This window comes from Lonchura striata, chromosome 17, assembly GCF_050655825.1.
Source record: "Lonchura striata isolate lonStrDom1 chromosome 17, ASM5065582v1, whole genome shotgun sequence".
NCBI lineage: Eukaryota > Metazoa > Chordata > Aves > Passeriformes > Estrildidae > Lonchura > Lonchura striata.
This window is the reverse complement of record NC_140719.1, coordinates 3,369,512-3,395,505: the sequence shown is the minus strand read 5'-3', so window position 1 is coordinate 3,395,505 and position 25,994 is coordinate 3,369,512. Positions and strand designations below refer to the sequence as shown.

The following is a 25,994-nucleotide window of genomic DNA, read 5'->3' as shown; positions in this document are numbered from 1 at the left end:
AGCCTCTTCTGAGGGCCACACTGGCACCTCCAGCCTCTTCTGAGAGCCCCGCTGGCACCTCCAACCTCTTCTGAAAGCCCTGCTGGCACCTCCTGCCTCTTCTGAAAGCCCTGCTGAACCTCCAGCCTCTTCTGAGGGCCACACTGGCACCTCCAGCCTCTTCTGAGAGCCCCGCTGGCACCTCCAACCTCTTCTGAAAGCCCTGCTGAACCTCCAGCCTCTTCTGAGGGCACCTCCAGCCTCTTCTGAGAGCCCCGCTGGCACCTCCAGCGTCTTCTGAGGGCCCTGCTGGCAGCTCCAGCCCCTCCGTGCCAGCGGGAGCGGAGGATGAGCCCCTCAGCTCCTGGGGGCAGCAGGGCTGGAGGTGCCTCCCGGGGGTGCTGCCCTGGCTCCCAGCCCGCTCCCGCTCTCCCTGCACTCCCTGCATGGCTTGTCTGTCCGTCTGTCTGTCCCTCTGCAGGCCCCCCCAGGCTGCAGGAGGGGGGAAGGCGTGGGAGCAGCGGGGTGGCCCTGTGTCCCCCCAGGGCAGTGGCCACCCCACCCTGAGCACTTGTGGGGATGCTCTGACCCCGTGTGGGTCGAGCCCCCTTGGCAGCTGTGTTTACCTCTGTGCCTGTATGGGCAGAAATCCCCGGGATCCCCTGGGATCCCCCATCCCACCCCTTCCCCACCCGCAGGCCTCCTCAGGAGCCTGTGCCCTGTGCCCTTGGACTTCAACCCAGCACGATCCTCCCTGGGGAAATTTAATTTTTTTTATGGTTTTTATGTGAATTTTTTAGCTAGTAAGCAGCTAAATCACTCTTTTGAGTGTTGATTGATGATCTGTAATGTGTGTGTGTGATATATGTGTATCTATAAATGGATATATCTAGATATAGGCATATCTGTATTTAGTTATATGTCTAGATCTAGAGAGACAGCTATAAACGGATCTGTGTATGTACAGATCTGTATCTGATTCTATAGATATATCTTTCTACAGATACATATATATAAATATTCTGGTTTGCATTTCCAGCACAGCCCTTAGGGCATTTGTGGGGTTTTTTTCTGGTCATCCCTGGATGTGGCCACCCACAGCATCAGCCAGGCTGAAAATAAAATGAAGGATTTGAGGTTTTCCCTCTGGGATCCTCAGGGAAGCTGGGCTGGTGGAGGAAAAGTCACCTGCTGAGACCAGAGCAGGTCTGTGGAGCCCCTGTTCCTCCCAGCTGGGTTTCTAAGGGGTTAATGCCTATTTTTTAGGGAAAATGATGTGGTTGGGGCAGCTTTTCCTGGGATGGGTCCAGCTAAACCCCCTGCTCCCTGTGTTTATGTGTAGGACCTACCTGAAGTGCCAGTGTCAAATGTATTTATTTATCTTTTATTTGTTGTACAAATACCCACATTTGGAGGGGGGGATCAGTGAGGGACTCAGGGCTGGAGCTTTCCAAGCTCCTCCTGAGCCTGATCCTGACATAAGCCCAGAGGGGTTGGGAATGGGGCTGTCCCCTGTTCCTTTGTTGGGGTGAGAGGGCTGGGTTTGGGGGATTTTAAAGAGGTTTGGGGGATTTTAAAGAGGTTTTATTGTCTCTGGTTGCCTCTGCTCATGCCTGTGCCCCAAGCTGGAAGCTGTGACTCCCCCAGCCCAGGCAGGGCGTGATGGAAGCGTGTGGAAAGTGTGGGTAATTATCCCAAATGCAGTAGCCAGGACCAAATGATGGGTTTTTTTCCCTATCTCCTATTTTTTAACGCCCAGCAGAGCCACTGGGGTGGTATTTTGTATGAAGAAATCACCTATTTTTAAAGGAAATAAATGCAGTTAGATGACTCGTGTGCTGATTTTCCTTCCCAAAGCCACTCCTAGGGGGAGGTTTGGCATCACCACACCAGGAGCCCTCCCTTGGGGTTGGAAGGAATATTTTCCCATGCCTTTTCCCTGTTTTCCTGGCCCTGAGGGAGCAGCACAACACGGCCCCAGTTGCACTAGGGATGGAGATCGCTTTTATTTAGTCACTCGAGTGCTTTAGTACAGAAGAACAGATATACAGAGATGATACATGTTTGTGCTTCAACACTTTCAAACATTTAGATTCCAGTAATTTCAAGGTAAACAAGTTCCAAGACAGACTAGATTATTTTTTTTAAAGTTTTCCTTTTTGATAAATTATTTTTTATATAAATAACTGTAACAGAAAAAATAATAATAATAATAATGTCCAACATACAAGATCCTGAAGCATTTGCATTGCTAAACCAAAGAGGAACAGAAACGGGCTGGGAGACCAAAGGGGAACCAACAAATATCAGTGCAATGATACAGCCTTTGCCCTAAAAATATATATTTAACTTTATGGGCAAGGAGCAGACGGGAAGAGAAGGGAAAGGGGGGGGCTAACCACCAACAAGGCAAGAAAGAGCAATTTTAGGGTAGGAAAAGGGGGGTCACAGCCTTCAGGGGGAAGAGAACAAAACCATAGACCCCAAAATATTGCAGTGCATCTAAAGGCAAGGGACAGGGGGCAATCCAGGGGCGTCAAATAAAAACCCAACTAAAATCAGAGGTTTGGGGAAATCACTATACACCAAGCTCGTAAGAACGTCACAAGACACAGTCATTAATATACACAGAGTCCAGAGGGTTTGGGGGGGGCCTGGGGGGTTTGGAGGGCCCCAGAGGGTTTTTGGGGAGGGCCCAGAGGGTTTTTGGGGGGTCTCAGGGTGACGGCACGCTCAGAAACGCTTCACCACGGGACGACACGAGCGGAGCTGGGCACGGGCACCGAGCTCCCGTGGGGATGGATGGAGAGAGGTATCCATGGAGAGATAGCACAGATATATATATATATATATATATATATATATATATATATAAAATAGATTTTTATTTTATATATATATATATATATATATTTTTTTTTTTTTTTGGAAGGAATTCCCATTGAGGGAGGCAGGGCTGTGCAAGCAGACAGGCCCCAGCTCCCAGTTTTGACCGGTTTGGTCCCTTTTCACATGGGAATTACCACGGTGTTAGGCGTCCTGGCTGCACTCCCACACCACCCCCATCCCAAATTCCCATCCAGATGTTGGCGTGCACACCTGGCAGGAGCACCCACTGCCCCAAAAGCCATGGGACAGGTGGTGCTGCCAGCCTGAGCAGTGGCTGGAGCGGTGTGGGGTGTCCATCCATCTGTCCTCCCGTCCAAACAAGACCCCAGTGAGGAGCATTCCCCAAAAAAAAGTGTTTTCTGTCATTTTCCCCACCATATTCAATAGCAATGGGCAGATGGTTACTCAGCAATGAGCTCCTGGGTGCTTCCCACAGCTGCAGCTACAAATATATAGAATTTTTTTTTTCCTTTTTCTCTTAAACACAATGCATCCATTTTCTTAATATATATATATATATTATTTTTTTTTTTTGGCTGTTATCCCCTCCCTGTGGATAAAATGAGATGGGGGAGGCGCTGGGAGGGGAGAAGGGGGGGTCAACACAAGAACAAGAGAGAAGCTGGGCCCACTGGGTGCAGGGTGGCACCCGGGGCCGGGCGCCCGGCGGGGACGTGGGTCGGCATCGAGTGGTGACAGCGTTTCCTTTTAACTGCTGCTCTCTTCCTCTGTTTTATTGAGTTTCTTCAGCGTGTCCAGCAGTTTCTGTGGGGTGAGGATGTGCGTGGAGCCTGTGGGAGCAGAGGAGAAGGGGTGCAAGGGGATCAGTGATGGCTCTGGGACCCGGCCGCCGTCCCCGCTGTCCCGGGTCCCCCTTACCTGGCGGCGCTGGCCCCACGCCGCTGGAAATGCTTGCGAGGAAATGCAGCCTATGGGCACGGGGTGGGCTGTGGGGGCAGGGAGAACGGGAAAAGGACGAGGAGGAGGAACGGAGGCGAGGGATGGAGCTGGCGGGATGAGGCAAGGGCCAGGAGGTGCCGGTGCAGGGGGATTGTGGCAGTGGGGTCACTGCAGGACCCACGGGGAATGCAGGAGGCACTATGGGTGCAGGGGTGGAGATGCAGGGAACAGCCAGCGTGGAGGGACCTTCCCCAGGTCCCCCAACCTGCACGGAGCATCCTGGGGACAGAGAGGAGGCCGGGAGGGGTGGGACGGCACAAGGAGAACAAAAGGCTCTTGCCTTCGGCTGCCCCTGGCTCGGGGGGCCCCCAGCACGGTGCCAGTGGGGGTCCCACCATGCTGCCCACACCAGCTCAGCCCCACAGCCACCCTGGCCCTGCAGGAACCAGCACACGGGGGATGCTGGGGTGGCACTCACTGGTGAAACCGGCAGGAGCTGAACCCCAGAGCAGGGTCTGGGGGTCCAAAACGTCATGAGGCTCCTGCCTATCCATCAGCAAACCTGAGCTAAGTGGGATTCTAGCCCCAGGGCACCCCAGAGCTGGGGCTCCCAGCAGTGCCCAGCCCGTGGGGATGGACCAGGATGAGTGCTGGGCTCTCCACTGCTGCCCCTCTCCCCCAGCCCTGCTCCAGCCACTCCCAGGGCAGAATCCAGGAGCTCTGTCCCCCTGCCCGGCCCTGGAACACCTCCATGGGGCAGGCAGGACCCTGACCCCTCCAGCCCTGGTGAGGAGGAGCTCATGGCATGAAGGAGCTGGCCAGGGGACATGGCTGAGGGGTGATGGATGCTTTTCCACCTGGTCGGAGGAACCGCAAGCATTTTCTAATCGGAGAACCCAACGAACCCCAAAACAACAATTAAAAAAAGGAGGAACGGAAGAATCAAAGAAAACCCTTCGGGGAGGAAGAGTTTCTTTTTCATTAGTAAGCTGCCTTTACTTGGTTTCTTTGGCTCACTCCATTGCTGGAGCCTGATCCTCAAATGATACCCTAGTGGAGTCCCTGAAGTCGGGGTGCCTCAGGTCCATGAGAAATTTGGTGGGAGTGAGAATGTGAGTAGAACCTGCAGGAGAACAGAGCGGGGCTGACGGCTGCGCCGAGGCTCCCCCCCCCACCACCACCAGCAGCTGCTTCTGGGGGAGGAAGAGGAAGAGGAAGGAGGCAGGTGGAGCCCGGAGCTTCGGAGGCACATGCAGGGGATGGACCCTGGAGAGAGGCAGGATGAGATGGTGACAGGCAGGATGGAGCTGGGATGGGTGTCTGGGGCAGCAGGAGGTGATGGACACTGGGATGGTGCTCCCAAGGAGCAAAGAGATGCTGGGGACAGGCTCCACCAGGCATCAGATCAGATGGTGAAGGACACCTGCCTGTGCCCTACAAGGTGTGTATCCAAGCTGTGCATCCAGCTGTGCTTCCCAGAGGAATTTTGGGGACCTAACGGCTCCTTGCTACCACCTGCTAGAGCATCCACTGTGTCCTCTGTGCCTGACTGACAGCTCCCCTGGGAGCAGAGATGGGAGCTGACCTGAAAAACCTGGTTCCCGTTTGCACCCCTCTTTATTTTGCACTTCTCTTCCTATAATGACCCCAAAACCGAGGAGCAATCCAAGCTGCCAAACCTCCTCCCCTCTCACCCATCCCCGCTCGGACAAAACCAGCCAGGAGACGTGAAAAAATGGAAGCAAAAACGAGGATGTTTGGAGTGACACAACCCAGATGGGGAACAGGGGAGGACACACGGGGTGCCAAGAGATGTCCGGGGAAAACCTTTCCGCAGAGTTCCAGCCCCGCAGCGTCTGGAGGCCGGAATTTGCGGGCTGGGGCGTGGGATGAGCAGCCAGCAGGACAGCAGGACGGGCCAGCCCCGGGGCCAGCACTCACCTATTAGCACCTCCCACTTGCCGCTGGCTTGTGTCACCTCGTAGGCGCAGCGCATCTCGTTCATGCTCACCCCGCCCAGGATGAAGATGATGAGGCGGGGGCCGCTCCGGTACTCGCCAGGGGCCTTGTTCTTGTGCCAGTGGCCGTAGCGGGCACTGAGGAGAGGAAGAGGAGGGTGAAGGACGGGCACCACATCTCAGTTAAATCACACCGACATTGCTGTTACAGCAGGGCAAGTCCAGCATTCCAGCCACGAGTGCTGCTCGCTGTTACACGGAGGGAAACTGAGGCACAGGATGCCTGGAGGGAAACTGAGGCACTGTTGCATCCAAAAGGAAAGTGAGGAATGGGATTCCTAAAGGGAAACTGAGGCAGAGGATGCCATGGGGGAAATGGAGGCATGGGATGCATGAAGGGAAGGTGAGTGCATAGGGTGTCTAAAGGGAAACTGAGGCATAGGATTCCTAAAGGAAAATGGAGGCACAAGATGTCTGGAGGGAAACTGAGGAATCAGATGCCTGAAGGGAAACTGAGGCACAGAATGTCTGGAGGGAAACTGAGGAATCGGGTGCCTGGAGGGAAACTGAGGAATGGGATTCCTAAAGGAAAATAGAGGCACAGGATGTCTGGAGGGAAACTGAGGAATGGGATGCCTGAAGGGAAACTGAGGAATGGGATGCCTGAAGGGAAGTGAAGGCACAGGACTCCTAAAGGGAAACGCAAACACAAGATATCTGTAGGGAAACTGGAGCACAGGATGCCTAAAGAAAAATGGAGATACAGGGTGCCTGAAGGGAAACTGAGACAAGGGATTCCTAAAGGGATACAGAGGCACAGGCTGTCTGGAGGGAAATTGAGACGTGGGGTGCCTCAAAGGAATGGAGACATGAAGTGCCTGAGGGGAAACTGAGGCACGAGATGCCTGAATGGCCTCCGAGCAGCTCCCAGCCCTGCTGCTGGCTGCAGCCCCTGCGGGGGTGGGATGGATGCTGCCAGTGGCCCAGGTGGGCACGGGCGGGGCAGGAGGGGCACCCACCTGACGGCAGTGGTGCTGAAGGAGGCGGAGGAGCGGGTGGAGATGTACGGGTAGTGCTTGGTGTCCAGCTTGTCATCGATGGCATCCTGAGGGCAGAGAGCCACAGGCCGGGCTCAGCCAGGCACAGCCCCGGGCCCCACAGCCCCTCTGCAGGGCTGAGCCCAGGATTCCCCTCCCGAGAGGCTCAGGAGGAGCTGAGCTGGAGGTTCCAGCCCTGGGATCCCCCTGCAGCACCAGGCACCCTCTGCCAGTGTCACTGTCACCCAGGGCCACCTGGGACATCTTGCTGAGCTGCTGCTGCCCTGGGCAGGCTCCTCTGCCCTGGGGTGAGGCTCAGGGGTGTCCTGGGGGTGAAGCCACCCTGTTTGGGGGCGGTTGTGGCAAAGGAAAACATGAGCTCTGTGCTTTTGGGACACGAGGGAGGTGCAGCCCTGCTGGTCTCAGCCAGGGCTATCCCGGTGCAGAGCTCCTGGGACAGCTCCTGAGGACACAGACACAGCTGTACAGAGCCATGCCTGTCCCCTGGCTCTGCTGGGACATGGGCAAGGCTTTGACAAGGCCATCCAACCTTGGTGGCCTTGGTGGCCATGGTGGCACATACACAACCAGTCACATTGTTAGTGCATTTGTAATTCAGGGATGCTGGGCAAGCCTGGTTTGGGCTGTGCAGACTGAGGGGAGACCTCACTGCAGTCTAAAGTTTCTCAGGAGGGAAAAAGGAGGGGCAGGCATTTATCTCTGCCCTGGGACAGGGACAGGAGCCAGGAAGGGCTGGAGCTGGGCCAGGGCAGCTCAGGCTGGAGAGCAGGAAAGGTTCTTCCCCAGAGGTGCTGGCACTGCCCAGGCAATGGGCACGGCCCCGAGGCTGCCAGAGCTCCAGGAGCCTTTGGCCAGCGCTGCCAGGGATGCCCAGGGTGGGATTTTGGGGGGGTCTGGGCAGGGACAGGAGTTGGATTTGATGATCCTTAGCATCCCTTCCAACTCATCACACTCTGTGATTCTGTGCACCCACCTGGGGCCAGGAAAACCTCCCAAAACATCCCAACCCCAGGCAGGGAGCAGCCAGCTCAGAGAGCTGTCAGGGTCTGGGCTGGGAGCACCCAGCTGTGTGCAGGTCCCTTCCTGGGTGGCTCTGGAATTCCCTGCCCTGTCTCCCGGGCCTGTCCTGGTTGCTGGCTCACCTCCATGATGTCCTTGATGACGGGGGTCCACCGGGACAGCTGGTAGGTCTGCTCACTGATGCGCTCCTTGCGCTCCGGCTTGCTCCGGCGGCGCAGCGTGGACTGGGCAGGAGCACAGGGACACCCTGAGCCACAGCGGCACCAGGGCCACCCCCCGGGCCACCCCAGGGCTGCCAGAGCACAGGGGCAGGGCAGGGAGCAGGACACTCACGTCTGTGATGATGGGCACCCCGAGGTGGGCCATGTTGGTGATGATCTCGCTGTCCTCTGCCGGGATCTGAGCGTGCTGGATCAGCTTGTTCAGGTTCTCCTCGGTGATTCCTGGGGATGCCACAGGGGGTGTTCTCAGGAATGTCTCACCGAGGGGACACAGCCCCTCTGCTGCCACCTTAGGACACTCAGCCTGCTCAGGGAGGCAGGGCTGGGTTTTGCCAGCGGGATTGTCCTGGCCAAACCTGGATCTGCCTGCCCACACCCCTGCCCAGGCGTGCTCCTCACCGTTCTTCAGGAAGATGTAGAGCAAGATGATGCGGATCTTGTCATAGGTGCTGACGTTGCCATCCAGCAGGATGGGGACAATGGCCCTCATGGGGTCCTTGATCTTCTCGCCTTCAGCATCGGTGCCCATGGCCAGGTCCTGCAGGGAACACGTGCTCAGCACCAACCCATGCTGGGAGGGTGGAGCTGCAGCACCCCGTGCTCCTGTGGCAACGAGGGGAGTTGTTTGGTACCTGCTCAACTCGGCACAGCTTGTCCACAGTGCCCTGGTAGTGCTTCATGCAGTCCTCAGCCAGGTGCAGGTGGGTGGAGTACTGGGGACACAAGAGTGGTCACCTCTGCAGGGCTGGCAGCAGCTGAGGGTCCCTGTGCCACCACCCGTGGCCAGGGGAGAGCTGCCACCTCCTGCTCCCGGGTCACTGAACACACAATGTCCCCTCCTTTACCTTGCTGAGCTCCTTCTGGTACTGTGGCATCTTCTTCAGCATCTGGGACAGGTCCCTCATGGTGGTCTGTGAGGGAAGGGGACACGGTCAGTCACCCTCAGGGACCTGAGGGCCACCAGCAGAGAGGGGATGACCCTGCCAAGGACTTCTGTCCCCACGTGAGCCCCCGTGGGGGTTTGGTGACACCTGGTGTGTCACTGCCAGGTCTCCTCCTCTGTAGCTGAGAGGCAGGACGGGTGTGCAGCAGGATCTCCTTCTGGGAGCCTCGTGTGCCTGGCTGGGGCTCAGATGGTCCTTTCAGCTCCTGGCCACCTTTACAGCCACCAGGGTCCCCTCACTGCCACCAACTCAGGGACTGGGGCCAGAGCAGCTGCTGAGGAGGTGCACGGACCCTGTGCTGGGGGCAGACTGATCCTGGCTGCAGAGCTCTCCCACAGCACCCCGTTTTCCAGCCCCAGGGGTAGGGCTGGCACCCCACAGCCATCCCCCCCCCACCAGGAACCTGACCACCCTTCTTCCTTGGCACAGTGTCCCCAGGAGACCCCACCACGTGCCAACCCCTGGCTGAGCCCATCCCCAGCTCGGTGGGTGCATCAGGTCACCTTGTCACCCGTGTTCATCCTCTTGCTGGAAGAAAACTCCTTCAGGGACCGGGTCACCTCCCTGGAGAGAGGAGGAGGGTAGAGCTGTGAGCGGGGAGGGGACACTCCCAGCGGGCTGGGTGGCAATGCCAAGCCAGTGTCCCAGCCAGCCTGCAGACCAGCCCCAGGGCCACTCACTGGGACACCTCGGCGATGTGTTTGTGGCGCAGGGTGACCCACAGGTCGTCGTCCTCGTCCAGGAGAACCTCCTTGATCCGGGCCTCCCCAATGCCACTGGTCTCGTACCTGGGGAGAGGGGAGGGATGTAGGTCTCAGATTCAAAGAGAGAAAAGGAAAGTTTCTAACCAGGCAGAAGCCTGGAAATTTGTTGGGAAAGAATGTAAATAAGGTTTTTTATCTCTGTTGTTGTTCAGGTTGTTTATAGTTGAGTTCTACCACTGTGCATCATGCACTGTACACCAGTAGTGTGAGTTATTTTTACTTCAGGACCAACAGAATTGGCTTAGCCAAAACTCTGTATGAAGAGCAATGCATTTTGAAATAAAACAGAGTTTGACTCTCTCAGCCTTCTGACTCAGCCTCTTCATTCCCGTCCTGCCTCAACAGCGTCAGAGGGATGTCACAGGGGAGATGGGGCTGAAGGCACACACAGCCCCTCACTGCTGGGGTTAGGGAGCTGGGGGGACATGAGGGCTCTTCTTGGCTGTGCCCAAAGTGATTTCAGCTGGGATTCACCTTTTCTCTTCTCTTCTCGAACCCCTTCAACTCCTCAGTGTTGGGAAGGGGCTGAGGGCTGAAGGCTGGGAAAGCTCTTTCAGTCCCAGTCACTGCCTGAGTGCAGCACTGGTGTCTCCCGGTGGAGGCCTTGTGATGGCTGGAGGGATGCTGAGCTCCCAGCTGCTGCTCTAGGACTGGCCTCAGGGTGTCACGGGGGGCTGTCACACTGCACTCACTTGTAGACATCGTTCTCGATGGGCAGCAGGTCGTAGCTCATGGCCTGGAAGGTCAGCTCGTGCAGCACCGGGGACGCGGGGTCGAAGCCACGGTCCAGGATCAGCAGCTGGGAGCGAGCCTTGTCCGGGCCCTGCGGGCACAGCAGAGCCATCAGCACTGGGCTGGGGGCTCCCTCAGCCCCACGGCTGCCCTGGGGTCCCCACCAGGCTCTGTGGCTGCCACAGGGCAGGGCTGGACTGCAGGAGTGAAGCAGCACCCGCAGCACCCTCCCCTGCACCGCCAGCCCCGCTCACCTCGCCCATGGTGGGGTCATCGGCCTTGTAGGCGTCCAGCTTGTCCTGGATGAGCTGTGCCAGCATGGCATTGTCCTTGTAATCCCTGGGGGAGGCAGGGGGACAGGTCAGCCCCACAGAGCACGGCATGGGGACGAGATGTTGGTTTGCCTGTGCAACACCCTTGGCTCATGGGAGAGCAAGGCCCCGAGCAGGTTTTGCTGCCCACTCCCACCTCTCCTCAACGAGCTCCACTCTGCCTTGGTGCCACTCAGATTTCAGACTTCCAACCCCCCACCCCAGCTCCCCAGCTCGAGTCTGAGCCTGGTCACACTGAGCATGGCTGTCTGTCCATGCCACCCCACGCTCTGACCAGCGCTGGGCACAGCAGCCCCATCCCTGCCCCAGATCCCCGCTGGCCTTACCCGCGGTACCGTACGGCTGGGTACTCCTTCAGGGTGGCACAGAGCGTGGCAATCTGCTCTGCCAGGCGCTCCAGGATCGGGTTCTTCATCTGGGCCTTGTGTGGGCTGTAAAAGCTTTGGAAGGAGTCGGCCGAATCCAGAGAATAGACCTGGGGGTGCAGAGGCAGGGAGGTCACAGGGGATGTCTGCAGGAGAGCTGCCCCAGCCCAGCTGGGTTTGGAAACCAGATTCATGCCCAGATGCACCCAGCCAAGCCTAGAACCAGGCAGCTGGAGCTCAGCAATGTTCAGGGCATCCCTCAGAACTTCCAGCTCCTAGGAGCAGCACCAGCTCCATGGTAAGATCCCTATCCATGTGTCCTTCCCAGCTGAGCAGAGGAGGCAGAACACCCCTGACCTCAGCAGTCACCTGCTTCCAGACAGGGAAACAGAGACCTGGGGACAAGCAGAAACACACTGTTCCCCAGCTGTGCCCCCAGTGAGGATGCCAAGAGGCCACTCCCTAAGAATGCTGAGCATTGAAGGGTTAATGTCACCCAGCAGGTCTGGCACCACCTGCCCCCTGGTCCCTTTGTCCCCAGCAGGGGCAGATGGCCCAGGGCCAGCTCCCTGGTGTCCTTGGCTGGTGGCAGAGCTGGCCAGCACAGCTGTGGGCACGGGGCCAAGGCACAGCACCCGCTAAATCCCCCGCGGGATCAGCCCGGGAAGTCATCTGAGGAGACAGGGAGCAGAGCAAGGAGGCAGCTGGGGGTGCAAGGCTGTCACACAAACCCTGGTGGGCTGCAGAGGGACCTGCAACACCCCCTGGCTGCCCCACACCCTGTCCCAGCCCAGCCCAGGCTCACCTGGGACTCCGAAGGGAGGAAGGCAATGTTGATCTCCGTCAGGGTTTTGATGACCTTGGCAGCCCGGGATTTCACCAGCTCGTTGAAGAGGGCGTCAGGACAGGCTGTGGGGGGAGGAGGAGGGTGGTGCTCAGCATCTCTCCATCCCTCCCCACCTGCGGGCACAGTTTCAGTGACTGTCCCCGCTCAGGTACTCACAGTCAGTGAAGAAGACGTGGGCAGCTCTGTACTTGGAGGTGGGGGGATCCTTGAAGTCGTTGATGAGGGAGTGGATGGACTGGAAGAGAGAGGGGGCAGCTGGGCTGGGCAGGATGGCACTGTGAGCCTCCCTCCTGCTCAGGGCGAGCTCTGCACCTCCACCCCACCACCCTGCTGGCACCACTGGAGCCAGGATGCTTCCCATGGCAGCACCTGAGCCCTGTGCCCTCATGCACTCACCTTCTCGGAGGGGGTGATGAGATACACGGCCTCCAGGCTGGGCAGCGGCTCCCGGCGCTTGTTGATGTCTTCCACAACTTGGGGGGAAAACAGGGACCGTGGCAGGGAGGGCTGTGGGCAGGGCACTCAGCCACGCTGGGCTGGTGGACACCCCGTGGTGGCTGGACATCCCATGGCCATTGGATACCCCATGGCCATTGGATACCCCATGGCCACTGGATACCCCATGGCCGTTGGACATCCCATGGCCATTGGACATCCCATGGCCGTTGGATACCCCATGGCCATTGGACATCCCATGGCCATTGGACATCTCATGGCCATTGGATACCCCATGGCCATTGGACATCCCATGGCCATTGGACATCTCATGGCCATTGGATACCCCATGGCCATTGGACATCCCATGGCAGCACCTCCATATCCAAAACACCCCCAGCCACTCGTCCTTGCCCACCCAGGAGCTGGGGCACCCCTGCCCACCCCATCCCAGCTCCCGGGTCCCGGCTGGAGCTGTGGGTGTGGGCACCTGGCCAGGTCCCAGAGGCCATGGATCTGTCTTAGCTGCTGTTCCCTTGGTTTATCCCCACATCCCCCTCCAGCTGAGCACGAAGCTCGGCTGTCCCAGCGAAAACCCCACTATTCCAACACCTCCCAGGATCCAGCCTGGCATTTCCTTCTCCTTCCCAAGCGTTGCAGGGAGATATTTAATTCTCAGGCTGATAAAAACCAACCCCTGGTCCTCTCCTGGAGCTGAAGGACTGCCAGGACACAAAGTTCTGCTGCTGCAGCCCCAGCAGGCAAGGAGGGCCCTGGGGAACTCCAGCCTGGCACCAGGAGCCGTCCATGGGCAGAGGGAGGAGGAGTGGCTCCATCCCAAGTGGGACAGGGCTGGGTGGGGGCTGTGCCAACCACCCTGTGCCAGCCTGGAGATGCCTTTGCGGGTGTCCTGGAGCAAAGGGAGATTTGGCCCTTCCCGCAGGGAAGGTGGAGGCAGGGAAGGGGAACTCACTGGTGATGCCCTCTGTCATGATGTCGGTCATCTTGCAGCAGGACGAGAGCATGCGCATGCTCAGCTGGTCCACCACCAGCACCTGGGGGCAGGTGAGCACCCATGAGCACCCCAGGAGCACCCATGAGCACCCATGAGCACCCCAGGAGCACCCGTGAGCACCCAGGAGCACCCAAGGCGCACCCTGTGAGCACAGCAGGACCTTCCCCACCCTGCCCCCTTCCCTGCTCCTTCCCCTCCTGGCCCTCCCTGGCTTTGGGGCTCACCTTCCATTCCCCCTTCTTCTTCACCTTCCGGATCACATCGTGCATGATCTCTGCAAGAAAGGAGGTGAGGGCAATGGTGAGAGCCCAGTGCACCTCCTGCAGCACCCCAGGGCCTGCTGGCAGCAGCAGGGCTGCATTGGGGCTGCAGTGGTGCTGCACCAAACCCCCACCACGTGCAGGGTCACGCTGAGCCCCACGCACCCTGTGCCTTAACTGGGGATGAAGGAGGGAAGGGGGTGGTTTTGGGGTACCCAGGGAGGGGTGGTCACCCCCAGCCCTGTTTTCCTCTTGTGCTTGGCTCTCACAGACAGAGCCCAGGCTGGCTGGGGGGTCCCTCTGGGGAGCCTGGGGCTGCCCCACGGGGTTCAGCCCTAATCCAAAGTGCTGGGACAACAACAGCAGCTTAAGAGCTCCTTTTAGAAACAAGAATCAAGCAGCCTGTTCCTTGTAATCCCTCACAATCCCATTTCACCTCCCGTGGCTGCTGGCTTATGCAACCAGGCAGGACAGCAGCACCCAGGAGCACCCACCCCAAATCCCCTGCTCCTGCCCCGCTCCCTGGGAGATGCAGCTCAGGGACATGAGAAGGTGGCAGTGGGACAACCTTTGGGGTGGGGTTGCAGGAAAGGGGGTTCAAGCCTTGCCCTGCTGCCAGTGCTGCCCAAACATCTGTTTTGGGGGAGAGAGGTGCCCCCCAAACCCTGAAATCCCCTCTGGGCCTGGTGTGCGTCCCACTGTCCCTCAGAGCTGAGCCTGAGGAAAGGAGTCTGTGCCAAGTCTCACACAGCATTTTTCCCTGGATTTCACCCCTGCAGGGTTTTGCTCTGAGCCCCTCATCCCAGGGAGAGGGATGGAAATGCCCAGTGAAAAGCCAGTTAAGGAACGTCTCTAAATTAGAAAGCAGAGGTGTGAGGATGTCACCCCTCAGCCCTGGGAGCCTTCCCTGTGGGTCAGCCCAAGGGTGCTGGTTCCCTGGGTAAAGCCCAGCAGGGTCCAGAGCTGGCACTGGTGCCAACAGGGATAAAACAGGAGCCTCTGAGTGCTGCTGTGTGTCTGTCCTGCTGCAAAACCTGGAGAAAACCTGGAAAAAACATTCCTACCACTGCACATCCATCACCTTTCCTGCCTAAAGGCGCCTTTAATAAATAAATGGATAAATAATTTAATCAATTAATTAATCTGGCTGCAGGGAGCCCCAGGAGGACACTGGCCTTGCCCTCAGTGTCCTGCTTGCCCTTGGTCACATCCTTTGGCCTCTCCATGGGGAGAGCAGGGCAGCTCCGGGCTGGGAAGAGGGATGGAGGGCACCTGGGTACCTGAACTGGGCAGGCAAAGCTGCTGCCTGTGCCCACGGGTGCTGCCCACCTGCACCCACCAAGTGCAGCAGGAATCATCCTCTGTGGGCAGGAGCTGGCAGCAAGGGCTGCCCGTGCATGCCAGTGCTGCTCCCTGCTCCTGCACTGACAGCTGGGGAGGAGCTGTGCCAGCATCCCTGCTCCTCCTGCCATCACTACTTGGCTCCTGCCCCAGGGTGAGGATGCAGCAACAACAGCACTGTCTGCAGGGCAGCACCGAGCTCCATCCTATCCCATGGATTCCATCCCATGGATTCCATCCCCATCCCAATCCCATCCCACCCAATCCCATCCCATCCACATCCCATCCCATAGGCTCCATCCCATCCCATGGATTCCATCCCATCCCAATCCCAATCCCATCCCACAGGCTCCAGCCTCATCCCATCCCATCCCACCCTATCCCATCCCATCAGCTCCATCCTCACCCCATCCCACCCCACAGGCTTCATCATCCCATTCCATAGGCTCTATCCTCATCCCAGCCCCCAGGCTCCATGATCCCCCCCCACAGGCTCCATGATCCCATCCTACAGGGTCCATGATCCCACCCCACAGGTTCCATGATCCCATCCCATCCCCCAGGCTCCATGATCCCATCCTACAGGGTCCATGATCCCACCCCACATGTTCCATGATCCCATCCCACCCCACAGGCTCCATCACAGTGAAGCACAGGGTCCATGGTGGGGCACCACGGTCAGCAAAAAGCAGCAGCCAGGAGGAATTCCTGCCCCTGCAATGAAAATCTGGCTGGGGAAGGAAGGACAGGGAAGGAAGGACAGGAGGAGGCTGGCAAGAGCATCCTGTGGCCCAGGGCATGGTGTTCCCGTGGGGAAAGTGGGCCCAAGGGCATGAGATCCCAAAAAGGGCTCCCAAATTGCTGCCTCAGCCCCCCCGAGCGTGTCCTCGCTGCGGCAGCAGCTGCAGGGGACACTGTGGCTCTGTGGGAACGCCGTGTCCCTCCTGCACAGGGATGGCTCGGGCTGGAGGGAGGGTGCCTGGGGTGGGGGGAGCATCTGCCTGGCTGCAGAAAGTGCTGTCACATCCCCAGCCCGACCCCAGAACCAAGGTGGGCCTCTCGCAGCAGGAACTGGGCACTTCAAAGGGTAATTTCTGTGAGCTTTGTAGGTTTAGGGTGTCAATCCCTAAATTCCTGCTCCCCAGGCACTGTCATTCCCTACACTGATGTCCTCTCCTGCCCTGACTATGGGTCTGACTCCAAATTTTGGCTCTTCCACAGCTGCCAGAGCCAGCTCAGAGCCCAGGCAGGGTCAGGGAAGATCCACAGAGATCTCCAGGGTCCTGCCAAAGGGCACAAACCTGAGCAGAGCTGGAGACTGGTGTCACATTCAGGGGGATGTGGCCATGAATCTCCCCTCCTGGTGTCCCTGCAGCAGCCACTAAACCCCAGCTGAGGGAAGAAAGCTCTGGACTCCCAGGGGAAATGAGAGTCCTGAGGTCCCAAGGTCCTCAAGTCACGCCCAGCCCCGTCCCAGAAGTGGTGCTCCCTCACTCCACATCAGCAGGCCAGATGTTGCTGTCCATGCCCTCAAACATCTGGCCAGAGAGAGTTTTTAGGATCTAACATCAGTTGGTGATGCTCACAGACAAGTTTTTCATCTTGGAGATAAAACCAGGTTTCAGGGGCGGAAAAAAAAATCAGTATGAGCATCTCATCCAGTGCCTCCCACACTTGGCTTGTGTGGACCTACCACGCCACATCTGTTTCATCAGGCTGGAAGAATTTTAATGACAATTTCTCCCAAGAACAGGGAATCCAGACAGCTCTGGATCCTCCTCCAGCATCAGAGCCCATGAGCAGTATGGCCCTAAAAGTGCCACCAGGCCAGTGTCATGTTGGAGACCCAGCCCAGCACCCGCAGCCAGGTTCTTCTCAGGTGACACATGGCATGGACGTGACCCCTCCATCATTTCCAAGCAGGTGACACGCTGGCCTAGTAGGACTTGAGCCCATCCATCCCTCCAAGAGGCTTATCCCACGTTATTACACCCTGGCCTTCCCCCAGGCAGGGACACAGAGCCAGCCCCACGGTCCCTCTGGAGCTGGGGAAGGAGGGAGCATCCCTGCCACACCAACAAAGCTCTGTCCCCAAGGGATGCACCCATTTTGGGGTTCCCCATGAGATGGACCCGTTTAGGAGTTCTCCAAGGGATGGACCTTTTTTATGATGCCTGAAGAGATTGACCCTTTTTGGGGTTCCCCAAGGGATGGACCCTTTTTATGATGCCCCAAGAGATGAACCCATTTTGGGATGCCCCATGAGATGGACCCATTTAGGGGTTCCCCAAGAGATGGACCTTTTTTATGATGTCTGAAGAGATGGATCCTTTTTGGGGTTCCCCAAGGGATGGACCCTTTTTGGGGTTACTCAAGAGATGGACCATTTTGGGGTTCCCCAAAGAATGGACCCATTCTGGGATGCCCCAAGAGATGGACCCTTTTTATAATGCCCCAAGAAATGGACCCATTTAGGGGTTCCCCAAGAGATGGACCCATTTTGGGATGCCCCAAGAAATGGACCCATTTTGGAATTCTCCAAGAGACAGACCCTTTTTATGATGCGCCAAGAGATGGACCCATTTTGGGATGCCCCATGACACAAACCATTTTGGAGTTCCCCAAAAACTGGACCCATTTTGGGATCCCCAAGAGATGAACCCTTTTTATGATGCCCCAAGAGACGGACCTATTTTGGGGTTCCCCAAGAGATGGATCCATTTTGGGATTCTCCAAGAGATGAACCTTTTTTATGATGGCCCAAGAGATGGACCCATTTTGGGGTTCCCCAAGAGATGGACCCTTTTTGGGGCTCCTCAAGCCCATTATCCTGCTCCAGAACAAGGCTGGAAGCTGATGAGCAGCCCTGACCTCCCCTGATGGACGTGCTAAAGCCTTGTCCTGGCCACCACCCCACGCTGGCCACCAGGCTGGGGATGCAGCAGGGACACTCCAGCTGCAGTGCTGACCCCAGTGCCAGCAGCCATGGCCAAGCCCTTCCCTCCTGGAGATTCCTGTGCTCAGAAATGCCCCTTCCACATCCTGGTGGCCTGAAGTGGCCCAGAAGATGAAGCTGCTTTATGGATGGGCACAAATTGAGCTTTTCACTCTCCTGTGTCTCGGGATCCCAAATCCCTGGGCAGCTCCATGAGCTGGATCACAGAAATCCACGGTGAGGTTTGCTGGAGTCCCACTTCTCCTAAAAAGCTGTCAGGCTGCATCTCCCAGACGGACACGTTTGGCTTTGGGTTGGCCTGGCAACTGCATTTGTGCTGGTTCATTAACTAATTGCTCAAGCCAGTGTGAATGTTGCACTGGTCCAAGCAGCAGTGGAGCACGTCCCCACCTCCAAACAGCCCCAGGTGGGGCTCTGCAGGTGCCATCCCACATGAAACAGGCAGCACAGAGCTGAGGGTGGCAGCAATAGCCCTCCACGGCCACCAGCACCACCCAGCACGTGGACATCACTGCGAGGAGACAAAGCCCAGCTGATGTTCCTCAGCACGGCTAAAAACCGTCCAAGGGCAACCCGAGTCTGGCCACTGCTGTGCCCAAAACCCAACAAGTCTCAAACACCTCCCCTTCAGCAGCCCAAGTCCTGAACACAAGTTTTTCCCACTGGATTATGCCCACCTGGAAGCCCTCAGCCTTGCTGGAGGACACATTTCTCACCCAGGAACGCAGGGATTAGTCCCAGCCATTGTGGTAACCCGTGTTTAATTCTCCTTTTCCTGTTTGCACTGCTCTCATGAAGGATACCCACATTTATCCCTGCTGGGCAAAGCCTTGGGAGAGCTGCACAGCCTAGGGAGGAGGAGGATGGAGACCTGGAGCTCTTGAACTCTGCAGAAGTTGAGTAACACAACCAGAAGTGAAAAAGGGAAATGAAATGCATGCTCACACCCATGAGCCCTCTGGGGAAACAGAGGGAAATTCAGGAGGGTGTCACTGCAGCATCAGGCACAGGGTGTCCTGCAGGGACAGCAGCTGAGCTGTGGCGATCCTTGAGGGTCCCTTCCAGCTCAGGATGTTCTGTGGTAACTCCAGACAATTTCCTTGGGTCTGCACAAGGATCTGGGAGCTGAGCAGAGTTTCCCGGTTTGGGTACAATCAATGTCCCTGCTGAAGGCACCACCCTTCACCAACACTTGTCCTCTTGCTCCAGATGTTTCCATCCCCAGCAGATGTTGTCCCTGGCTGTGGTGCTTCAGTGCCCAGAGGTGGACAGCACTCACACAGTGTCACAGTGTCCCTGAGGGGAGGGACCTCCACATTCCTACATGTGGCCACAACTTCCTGAGCTCATTCTTCACTGCCTTGAACCAAAACAGAGGAAAACACCAACAAATTGTGCTTCTTCGGTGGGAATCCAGGCTGGGCTGTCCCTCAGGGACACCAGGACAGGCTGCAGGGCAGCTGGCATGTGCCCAAGGGGTCCTTGCTGCTCCCTGCTCCAAGGCCAAACCTTCTGATGGGCTCCACAAAACGCCCTCTAGCACAGGTGCCCACAGGTGTGTGCACACTGCCGGGCTCTCTCACATCCTGGGGGATGTGGGAGCCCACAGATTAAAGCTCCTTCAGCCCTGCTCTATTTTTGCACTCTCCAGAGCCAAGCTCCTTCCCCGCACGGCGAGTTGGAGGGAGCAGCATCTGCTCCTCAGCATGAGACCAAAAGCCCTGTGATGGTGATGATTCTCTTTGGAAAGTGTTGATTCTGTGGGAAGAAGGAAGGAATCTCTTCTGGGACACCTTTTCCAAGAGGTGCAGAGGAATCAGACACAGACCTTACTTTTTCCTTTTTTTTTTCTAAAAGGAAAGAGACGAAATCCTCTCCATTGGTGGCTTTTTTAGCCTTCTTGCACATGCAGACACTGGTGAGAGGATGCAGTGCTGCCAAACTGAGGTTTGTCACTCTTGGTCACCTTCCATGGTCACATATGGGCAGGAGTTTCTCAGCCCCTGCTGCAGACTGTGGTCTGGAGACTGAAATTGTTCTGCAATGCCTGAGATGGTGAACGCTGAATTTTACAACGGTTTTTTCAAGCTTTTCCAACTTCAAGCCAACAGCGGAGGTGAGACACAGCCTGGTGACAGAGCCACAGCCCAGCTGTGCCCATTCCTGCACCCACACACCAGGCTGGTGGCACCACGGGGGCTCCTGGGACGCGGGGATTGGGAGGATGGGCTGCTCAGGGAGCCACTGGGTTCAGGGTCTGCTCCCACCCCTGCTGGGGACAGGGGGCAGAGAGCTCCTGCTCCTCACCCACCCACTTCTGCAGCAGGCTGAGGTCACAGCTGAGCCCTGTGCAGGCAGGAGGATGCCATGGGCACCCCTCCAATGGTCCCCATGCCCTTCGCTGCCTCCTCTTCCTCTCTGCCTGGCACAGCCCTCGCCAAGCCTAGCACGGGCAGCACACCAGCCACGTCCCCTGGGCACTGAGACAAGCTCAGAACATCCTCCAGGAGCACATCTGACCCTCCAGGGCTCCCTGTGCCCAGCAGGGGCTGGTGGCAGTGCAAGGTGCCCCAAACAGCCAGGCTGAGGCAGGTACCAGCAGGTGCCCAGGCCGTGCCCCGGGCTGGCAGCTGCCCCAGCCCTGCCCTTGCAGGTGCAGCACAACCCAAGCCCGAGTCCCTGAGTCATGCCCAGGCAGGGGTGGGCCCTGGAGAGGCCCAGCTGGGGACACGGAGTGACACTGGGCAGTGTCAGACCGTGTCCAGGCAGGATTTGGCCGTGGGGCTCCTGGGCATGGCCTGGCAGGAGGCAGCGGGCACGGGTCAGCTCTGGGGGAGGCAGTGCAGGCCAGGCTGCTCCGGGGGAGGATCACCTGCTGGCCTGGGGCAAAGGTGTTTTCCTGCTGTCTCTGCAAGGTGCTTCCTTATCCCAGGGCTCCTCCGCCTCTCCCGCCCGCCCGTGACAGCGCCAGCAGCAAAAGGAAGCCTTTGGGGAGGCTGAAGGGGTGCAGGGTTTTTGGATCTGCCATGGAATCACATCCACATGCTCCAGCTGCATGTCCTGCTGTCCTGTGCCAGCCCAGCGTGGTGGCTGCACAGGTGTCACCCCTGCAGCAGGGCCCGTCTCTCCTGGCTGCTGACAGTTCAGTGAAGTAAAACCAGCCTCCTCCTCCTCCTCCCCACTGCAGGCTGCTGCAGGAGAGCCACCACTGCGCTGGGCAGGGGAAGCTCAGGGAAGGTGGCCCTGAGAAGATCCAAGGGGCAGAGAGGATGGTGTCCATGCAGCTGGGGGTCAGGTGAACATTTGGGGATGGTGTCCATGCAGCTGGGGGTCAGGTGAACATTTGGGGATGCTGTCCATGCAGCTGGGGGTCAGGTGAACATTTGGGGGTGATGTCCATGCAGTTGGGGGTCAGGTGAACATTTGGGGGTGATGTCCATGCAGCTGGGGGTCAGGTAAGCATTTGGGGATGGTGTCCATGCAGCTGGGGGTCAGGTGAACATTTGGGGATGCTGTCCATGCAGCTGGGGGTCAGGTGAACATCTGGTGATGATGTCTGAGCAGCTGGGGGTCAGGTGAACATTTGGGGGTGATGTCCATGCATTTGGGAGTCAGGTGAAGATTTAGGGATGGTGTCCATGCAGCTGGGGGTCAGGTGAACATTTGGGGATGGGTGTCCTCAGAGCTGCCACTCTCAGGTGAGATTTTCCCAACCAGCTCCAGGGCAGAGGGGGCAGCTCTCCCTGGGAAGGGGCAGACACAGCAGGAGGACCTGGTCCTCAGGCATCACCTCTGGGGACAAGCACACTCAGCTCCAACCCTGTCCACAAAACAGCAAGTCCAGGACGATGCAGTCACCATACCTGGACACCTCGGGAAGGCACAGAGACAGCCCCCAGCACACTCCCACAGCTCTGGGGGTGACTATCTGCTTCTGCCCTTCTCCTCCTGCAGCTCTGGCCCACTTCTCCCCCTGTCCACCGCCTGCCACCTCTTCAGAGGCCTCCAAACCCCGTCTTGTTATGGCACCAGCTGGTCAGAGGAATAATCCGGGTCTGGAGGGAAGCCAGGGCACAATGCAGCTCGGGAGGGGGGGCTGGCGGAGTGAGCCATGGCAACACGGCAGCATCCTCCCCATCCATCCATCCATCCATCCATCCATCCATCCATCCATCCATCCCTTCCTCCTGGAGAAGGGGCCCACAGCAGATGTTCTGCCTCGGGGTCAGCCCCAAGCTCGGCCCTCCTGCTCCTCAGGAGCAAACATCTCCTGCAGGAAAACCTCCGGGCAGTGCCAGGCTGGCGCAGCCCAGGAAATCTCACGCCAGCACCCAGGGACAGGGGCCTGGGGACCCTGCAGGCTGCTCCCAACTCTGGGGGAGCAGCTCCCCCTGGAACAGCCCCCCAAGACAAGCTGATGCACCCAGCCCAGGAGCACCCCGACCCTGCGGGGACCCCGGGGTGTCCCCCGGGTGCCACCCCTCGCTGCTCTGCAGCATTCTGCCCGCACAAAGCCTGCTCCCCCCTCGCAGCCACCCACGCGTCCCTGCCAGCCGGGCTCCACATTATCATTTTCCGTCGGGAATGATGTTTTTTCTTTTCGGGGGAAAAGAACCGAGCGGTTTGTCACTAAACCCTGAAGGGGAGGATTAAGTCAGATTTCCCTGATGCTGCCTGGAACCTCCGTGTGTTGTCTGTGCTCTCTCCCAGCCCAATCCGGCGCAGAGACAATGAATGAAAATAAGGGACACGCAGTGGCGCTGCTCTCTGTCCCCTTCTCCAGCGAGGGCACCGCATCTGGCCCTGCCAGGGGGTCCGAGCCCCCCATCCCCGCGGGGATGGGGGATGCTGCGACATCCGTGGGGATCCCCCCGTGTTCCCCCCCTCGCCATCACCACCCACCCCATCACACCACCGGCCCCGGCCGCGCCATCCGCAGCGGCCGCGGGAGGGCGGGGATGGCCCCGGGCACGGCCGGCACGCCAAAAACAGCCCCCAAAACCATCGAAAACCCCCCCAAAAAAACCACCAAGATCCGGCCGCGGCCGGCCACGATGCCACGGAAATAAACCCTGCGAGAGGCGGGGAGGAGGAGGAGGAGGAAGGCTCATGGCTGCGGGGGGAAGTTCCCACCGGTTCCTGCCCTTTCGTTTTCTTTATTTTCTTTTTTTTTTTTTTTTTTTTCCATAATGCGGAGTTTTTTCACCTTAATTCCGCCCCTAGGAAAGAAGCGCCCCTCCTTCCTCGTCCAGCTTCGGGTGTTTTTGGAGAACAAACCCCCCCGGGAAAATATCGCCTTGCAACAGCCGGGAAGGAGGAAGCGGAGCCGGGGACGATCGCGCCGTGCCCCCGCCCGCGGCTCCCGGGAATATTCCCGGCCGGGAATAGCGAGGGGGAGCGGGACCCGGGATGCCCGGGGATGGGGGGGACACACACAGGGGCACCCCCGGATTGCGGGAGCGAAGGCACACCCGCGGAAATAATAATAATAATAATAATAATAATAATAATAATAATAATAATAATAATAATAATAATAATAATAATAATAACAACAACAGGAATAACAGTGCAATGAAGGCCAGCGTTTGAGCGGGATTTGCTGCAGACAAAGCGGGAGGGCCCGGCCTGGCACTGCGCTGGGGGAGGGTTTGGGGGGGTCTGCACCCCTCTGTGCCCCGCCTCATGCTGGGGGGAGACCCCCGGGCCCTTTGGGGGGCTGGAGGCCACGGGGGAATAAAACCGAGGGGGGCTCGAACGTCTCCGTCTTCCTTGTCCCGTCCCCCCCCCGCTTTTCCACCGTCGCCCCGTCAGCAATCCCCCCCCTCCCCGCCCGCAGCACTGCAGAAAAACCCCAAACACCCGCAAAAATCCACCAAACACAGCCCGGAAGGGCCGGCAGCCCCGACCCCGCATCGCACAAGGCCCGCGTGTCCCCACGGGGGGGTCCCCGAGGCTCCGTCCTGCGCACCGCAGCATCCCCCGCGCCCCCAGCGCCCAGAGCCCAGAGCCCAGCTTACTCTCTCCCACCACAGCCTTGAGTCCGATGGGGGCCATGTCTCCGCGCCGGGGGGTGCAGGGGGGCTCCCTGGGCGCGCACGGCCGGGCGAGGCTGCGGGCGGCGGCGCAGGGATGCGGAGGGAGCAGGGGGAGGAAGAGGAGGAGGAGGAGGAGGAGGAGGAAGGCCGGGGGGGTCGGGGGGCGCGGGGGGCGGCGCGCGCGCTCAGCTGACGGGGCGGGGCTCGGCCCGCGTCACCCGACACGCCCCGCCCGCAGCGCCCCCTGCCAGGCGGGGAGCGGTACTGCAGCGCCGCGGACAGGGACACGGAGGGACGGGGGGACACAGACGGACAGGGGGACACAGGGACAGGGGGACACAGACGGACAGGGGGACACAGGGACAGGGGGACACAGACGGACAGGGGGACACAGGGATGGACAGAAGGACATGGATGGACAGGGGGACACAGGGACAGGGGGACACAGGGGTGGACAGGGGGACATGGATGGACAGGGGGACACAGGGACAGGGGGACACAGGGACGGACAGAGGCACATGGATGGACAGGGGGACACAGGGACAGGGGGACACAGGAACAGGGGGACACAGGGATGAACAGGGGGACATGGATGGACAGAGGGACACGGAGGGACAGGGGGACACAGGGACAGGGGGACACAGGGATGGACAGAAGGACATGGATGGACAGGGGGACACAGGGACGGGGGGACACAGGGATGGACAGAGGGACATGGATGGACAGTGGGACAAAGGGATGGACAGAGGGACACAGACGGACAGAGGGACACGGAGGGACAGGGGGACACGGATGGACAGGGGGACACAGGGACAGGGGGACACAGGAACAGGGGGACACGGGGATGGACAGGGGGACATGGATGGACAGAGGAACACAGGGACAGGGGGACACGGGGATGGACAGGGGGACACGGGGACGGACAGAGGGACACGGAAGGACAGGGGGACACCGGAATGGACAGAGGGACACGGGGATGGACAGAGGGACACAGGGAAGGACAGAGGGACACAGACGGACAGGGGGACACAGGGACAGGGGGACACAGGGACAGGGGGACACAGGGGTGGACAGGGGGACATGGATGGACAGGGGGACACAGAGATGGACAGAGGGACATGGACGGACAGGGGGACACAGGGATGGACAGGGGGATATGAAGGGATGTACAGAGGGACACGGAGGGACAGGGGGACACAGGGATGGACAGAGGGACACAGACGGACAGAGGGACACGGAGGGACAGGGGGACACGGATGGACACAGGGACAAGGGGACAGGGGGACACAGGGACAAGGGGACACAGGAATGGACAGAGGGACACAGGGGGACACAGGGATGGACAGAGGGACACGGACGTACAGAGGGACACGGACGGACAGGGGGACACAGGGACAAGGGGACACAGGGACAAGGGGACACAGGGATGGACAGGGGGACATGGATGGACAGGGGGACACAGGGACGGGGGGACACAGGGACAGGGGGACACAGGGATGGACAGAGGGACATGAAGGGATGGACAGAGGGACACGGAGGGACAGGGGGACACGGACAGACCCTCCACAGCTAGAGTCACCATGGTCACACACCCAGCACGCCCCGCAACCAGAATTAACACAGGCACACCCCCAGTAGCCCCCCAGATCCAAAATCACCCCTGCACCCAGCATCACCAACAGGTACCTAGCATCACCCCACAGGCCCCCAGCATCACCCACAGGCCCCCAGCATCATTCACAGACCCACAGCATCACCCCACAGGGCCCCAGCATCACCCCAAGACCCGCACCCAGTATCCCCCACACCCTGCACAACCCCAGGGCTCAGCTCTGTCACCAAAGCTCTGCCAAAGCCAAGCATCGCCCCCCACCCCCTCCCGGACCCCTCCCGGCCCCGGGGCTGCAGTGGGGAGGGGTCCCTGGGGTCAGCCGGGTTCA

At 58.8% G+C, this 25,994-nt stretch overlaps 1 protein-coding gene and 1 long non-coding RNA gene across 3 annotated transcripts in view; one reads left to right on the top strand and one right to left on the bottom strand.

Annotated features, from left to right (window-relative positions):
- LOC110480267 (uncharacterized) overlaps positions 1-25,994 on the top strand; it is a 219,012-nt gene that overhangs the window by 124,186 nt on the left and 68,832 nt on the right. The window lies entirely within an intron of this gene.
- Positions 1,961-24,196, bottom strand: STXBP1 (syntaxin binding protein 1). Of its 2 annotated transcripts, XM_021548098.3 has the most exons (20): positions 24,037-24,196; positions 13,684-13,733; positions 13,418-13,499; positions 12,406-12,482; positions 12,166-12,244; positions 11,968-12,071; positions 11,124-11,272; positions 10,720-10,804; positions 10,426-10,556; positions 9,650-9,757; positions 9,473-9,533; positions 8,871-8,936; positions 8,658-8,738; positions 8,425-8,563; positions 8,138-8,247; positions 7,927-8,028; positions 6,746-6,831; positions 5,710-5,864; positions 4,768-4,891; positions 1,961-3,659 (listed from the first exon to the last, which is right to left on the bottom strand). In XM_021548098.3, the coding sequence occupies exons 1-19, from the start codon at positions 24,071-24,073 to the stop codon at positions 4,782-4,784; spliced, it is 1,812 nt and encodes a 603-aa protein (XP_021403773.1). In that variant the 5' UTR covers positions 24,074-24,196; the 3' UTR covers positions 1,961-3,659; positions 4,768-4,781. The 2 variants fall into 2 exon arrangements, with proteins under 2 accessions (XP_021403773.1, XP_021403774.1); XM_021548099.4 differs by lacking the exon at positions 4,768-4,891 and having other exon boundaries at positions 24,037-24,195.

Bases quoted from the DNA above. Each gene is read 5' to 3' on its own strand.
- STXBP1 (XM_021548098.3), bottom strand. From the start codon at position 24,073: ATGGCCCCCATCGGACTCAAGGCTGTGGTGGGAGAGA. The intron at 12,072-12,165 runs GTGAGTACCTGA...CTCCCCCCACAG, and splicing joins CCACGTCTTCTTCACTGACT to CCTGTCCTGACGCCCTCTTC. The intron at 6,832-7,926 runs GTGAGCCAGCAA...CTCTGCCCTCAG, and splicing joins TCATCAAGGACATCATGGAG to GATGCCATCGATGACAAGCT.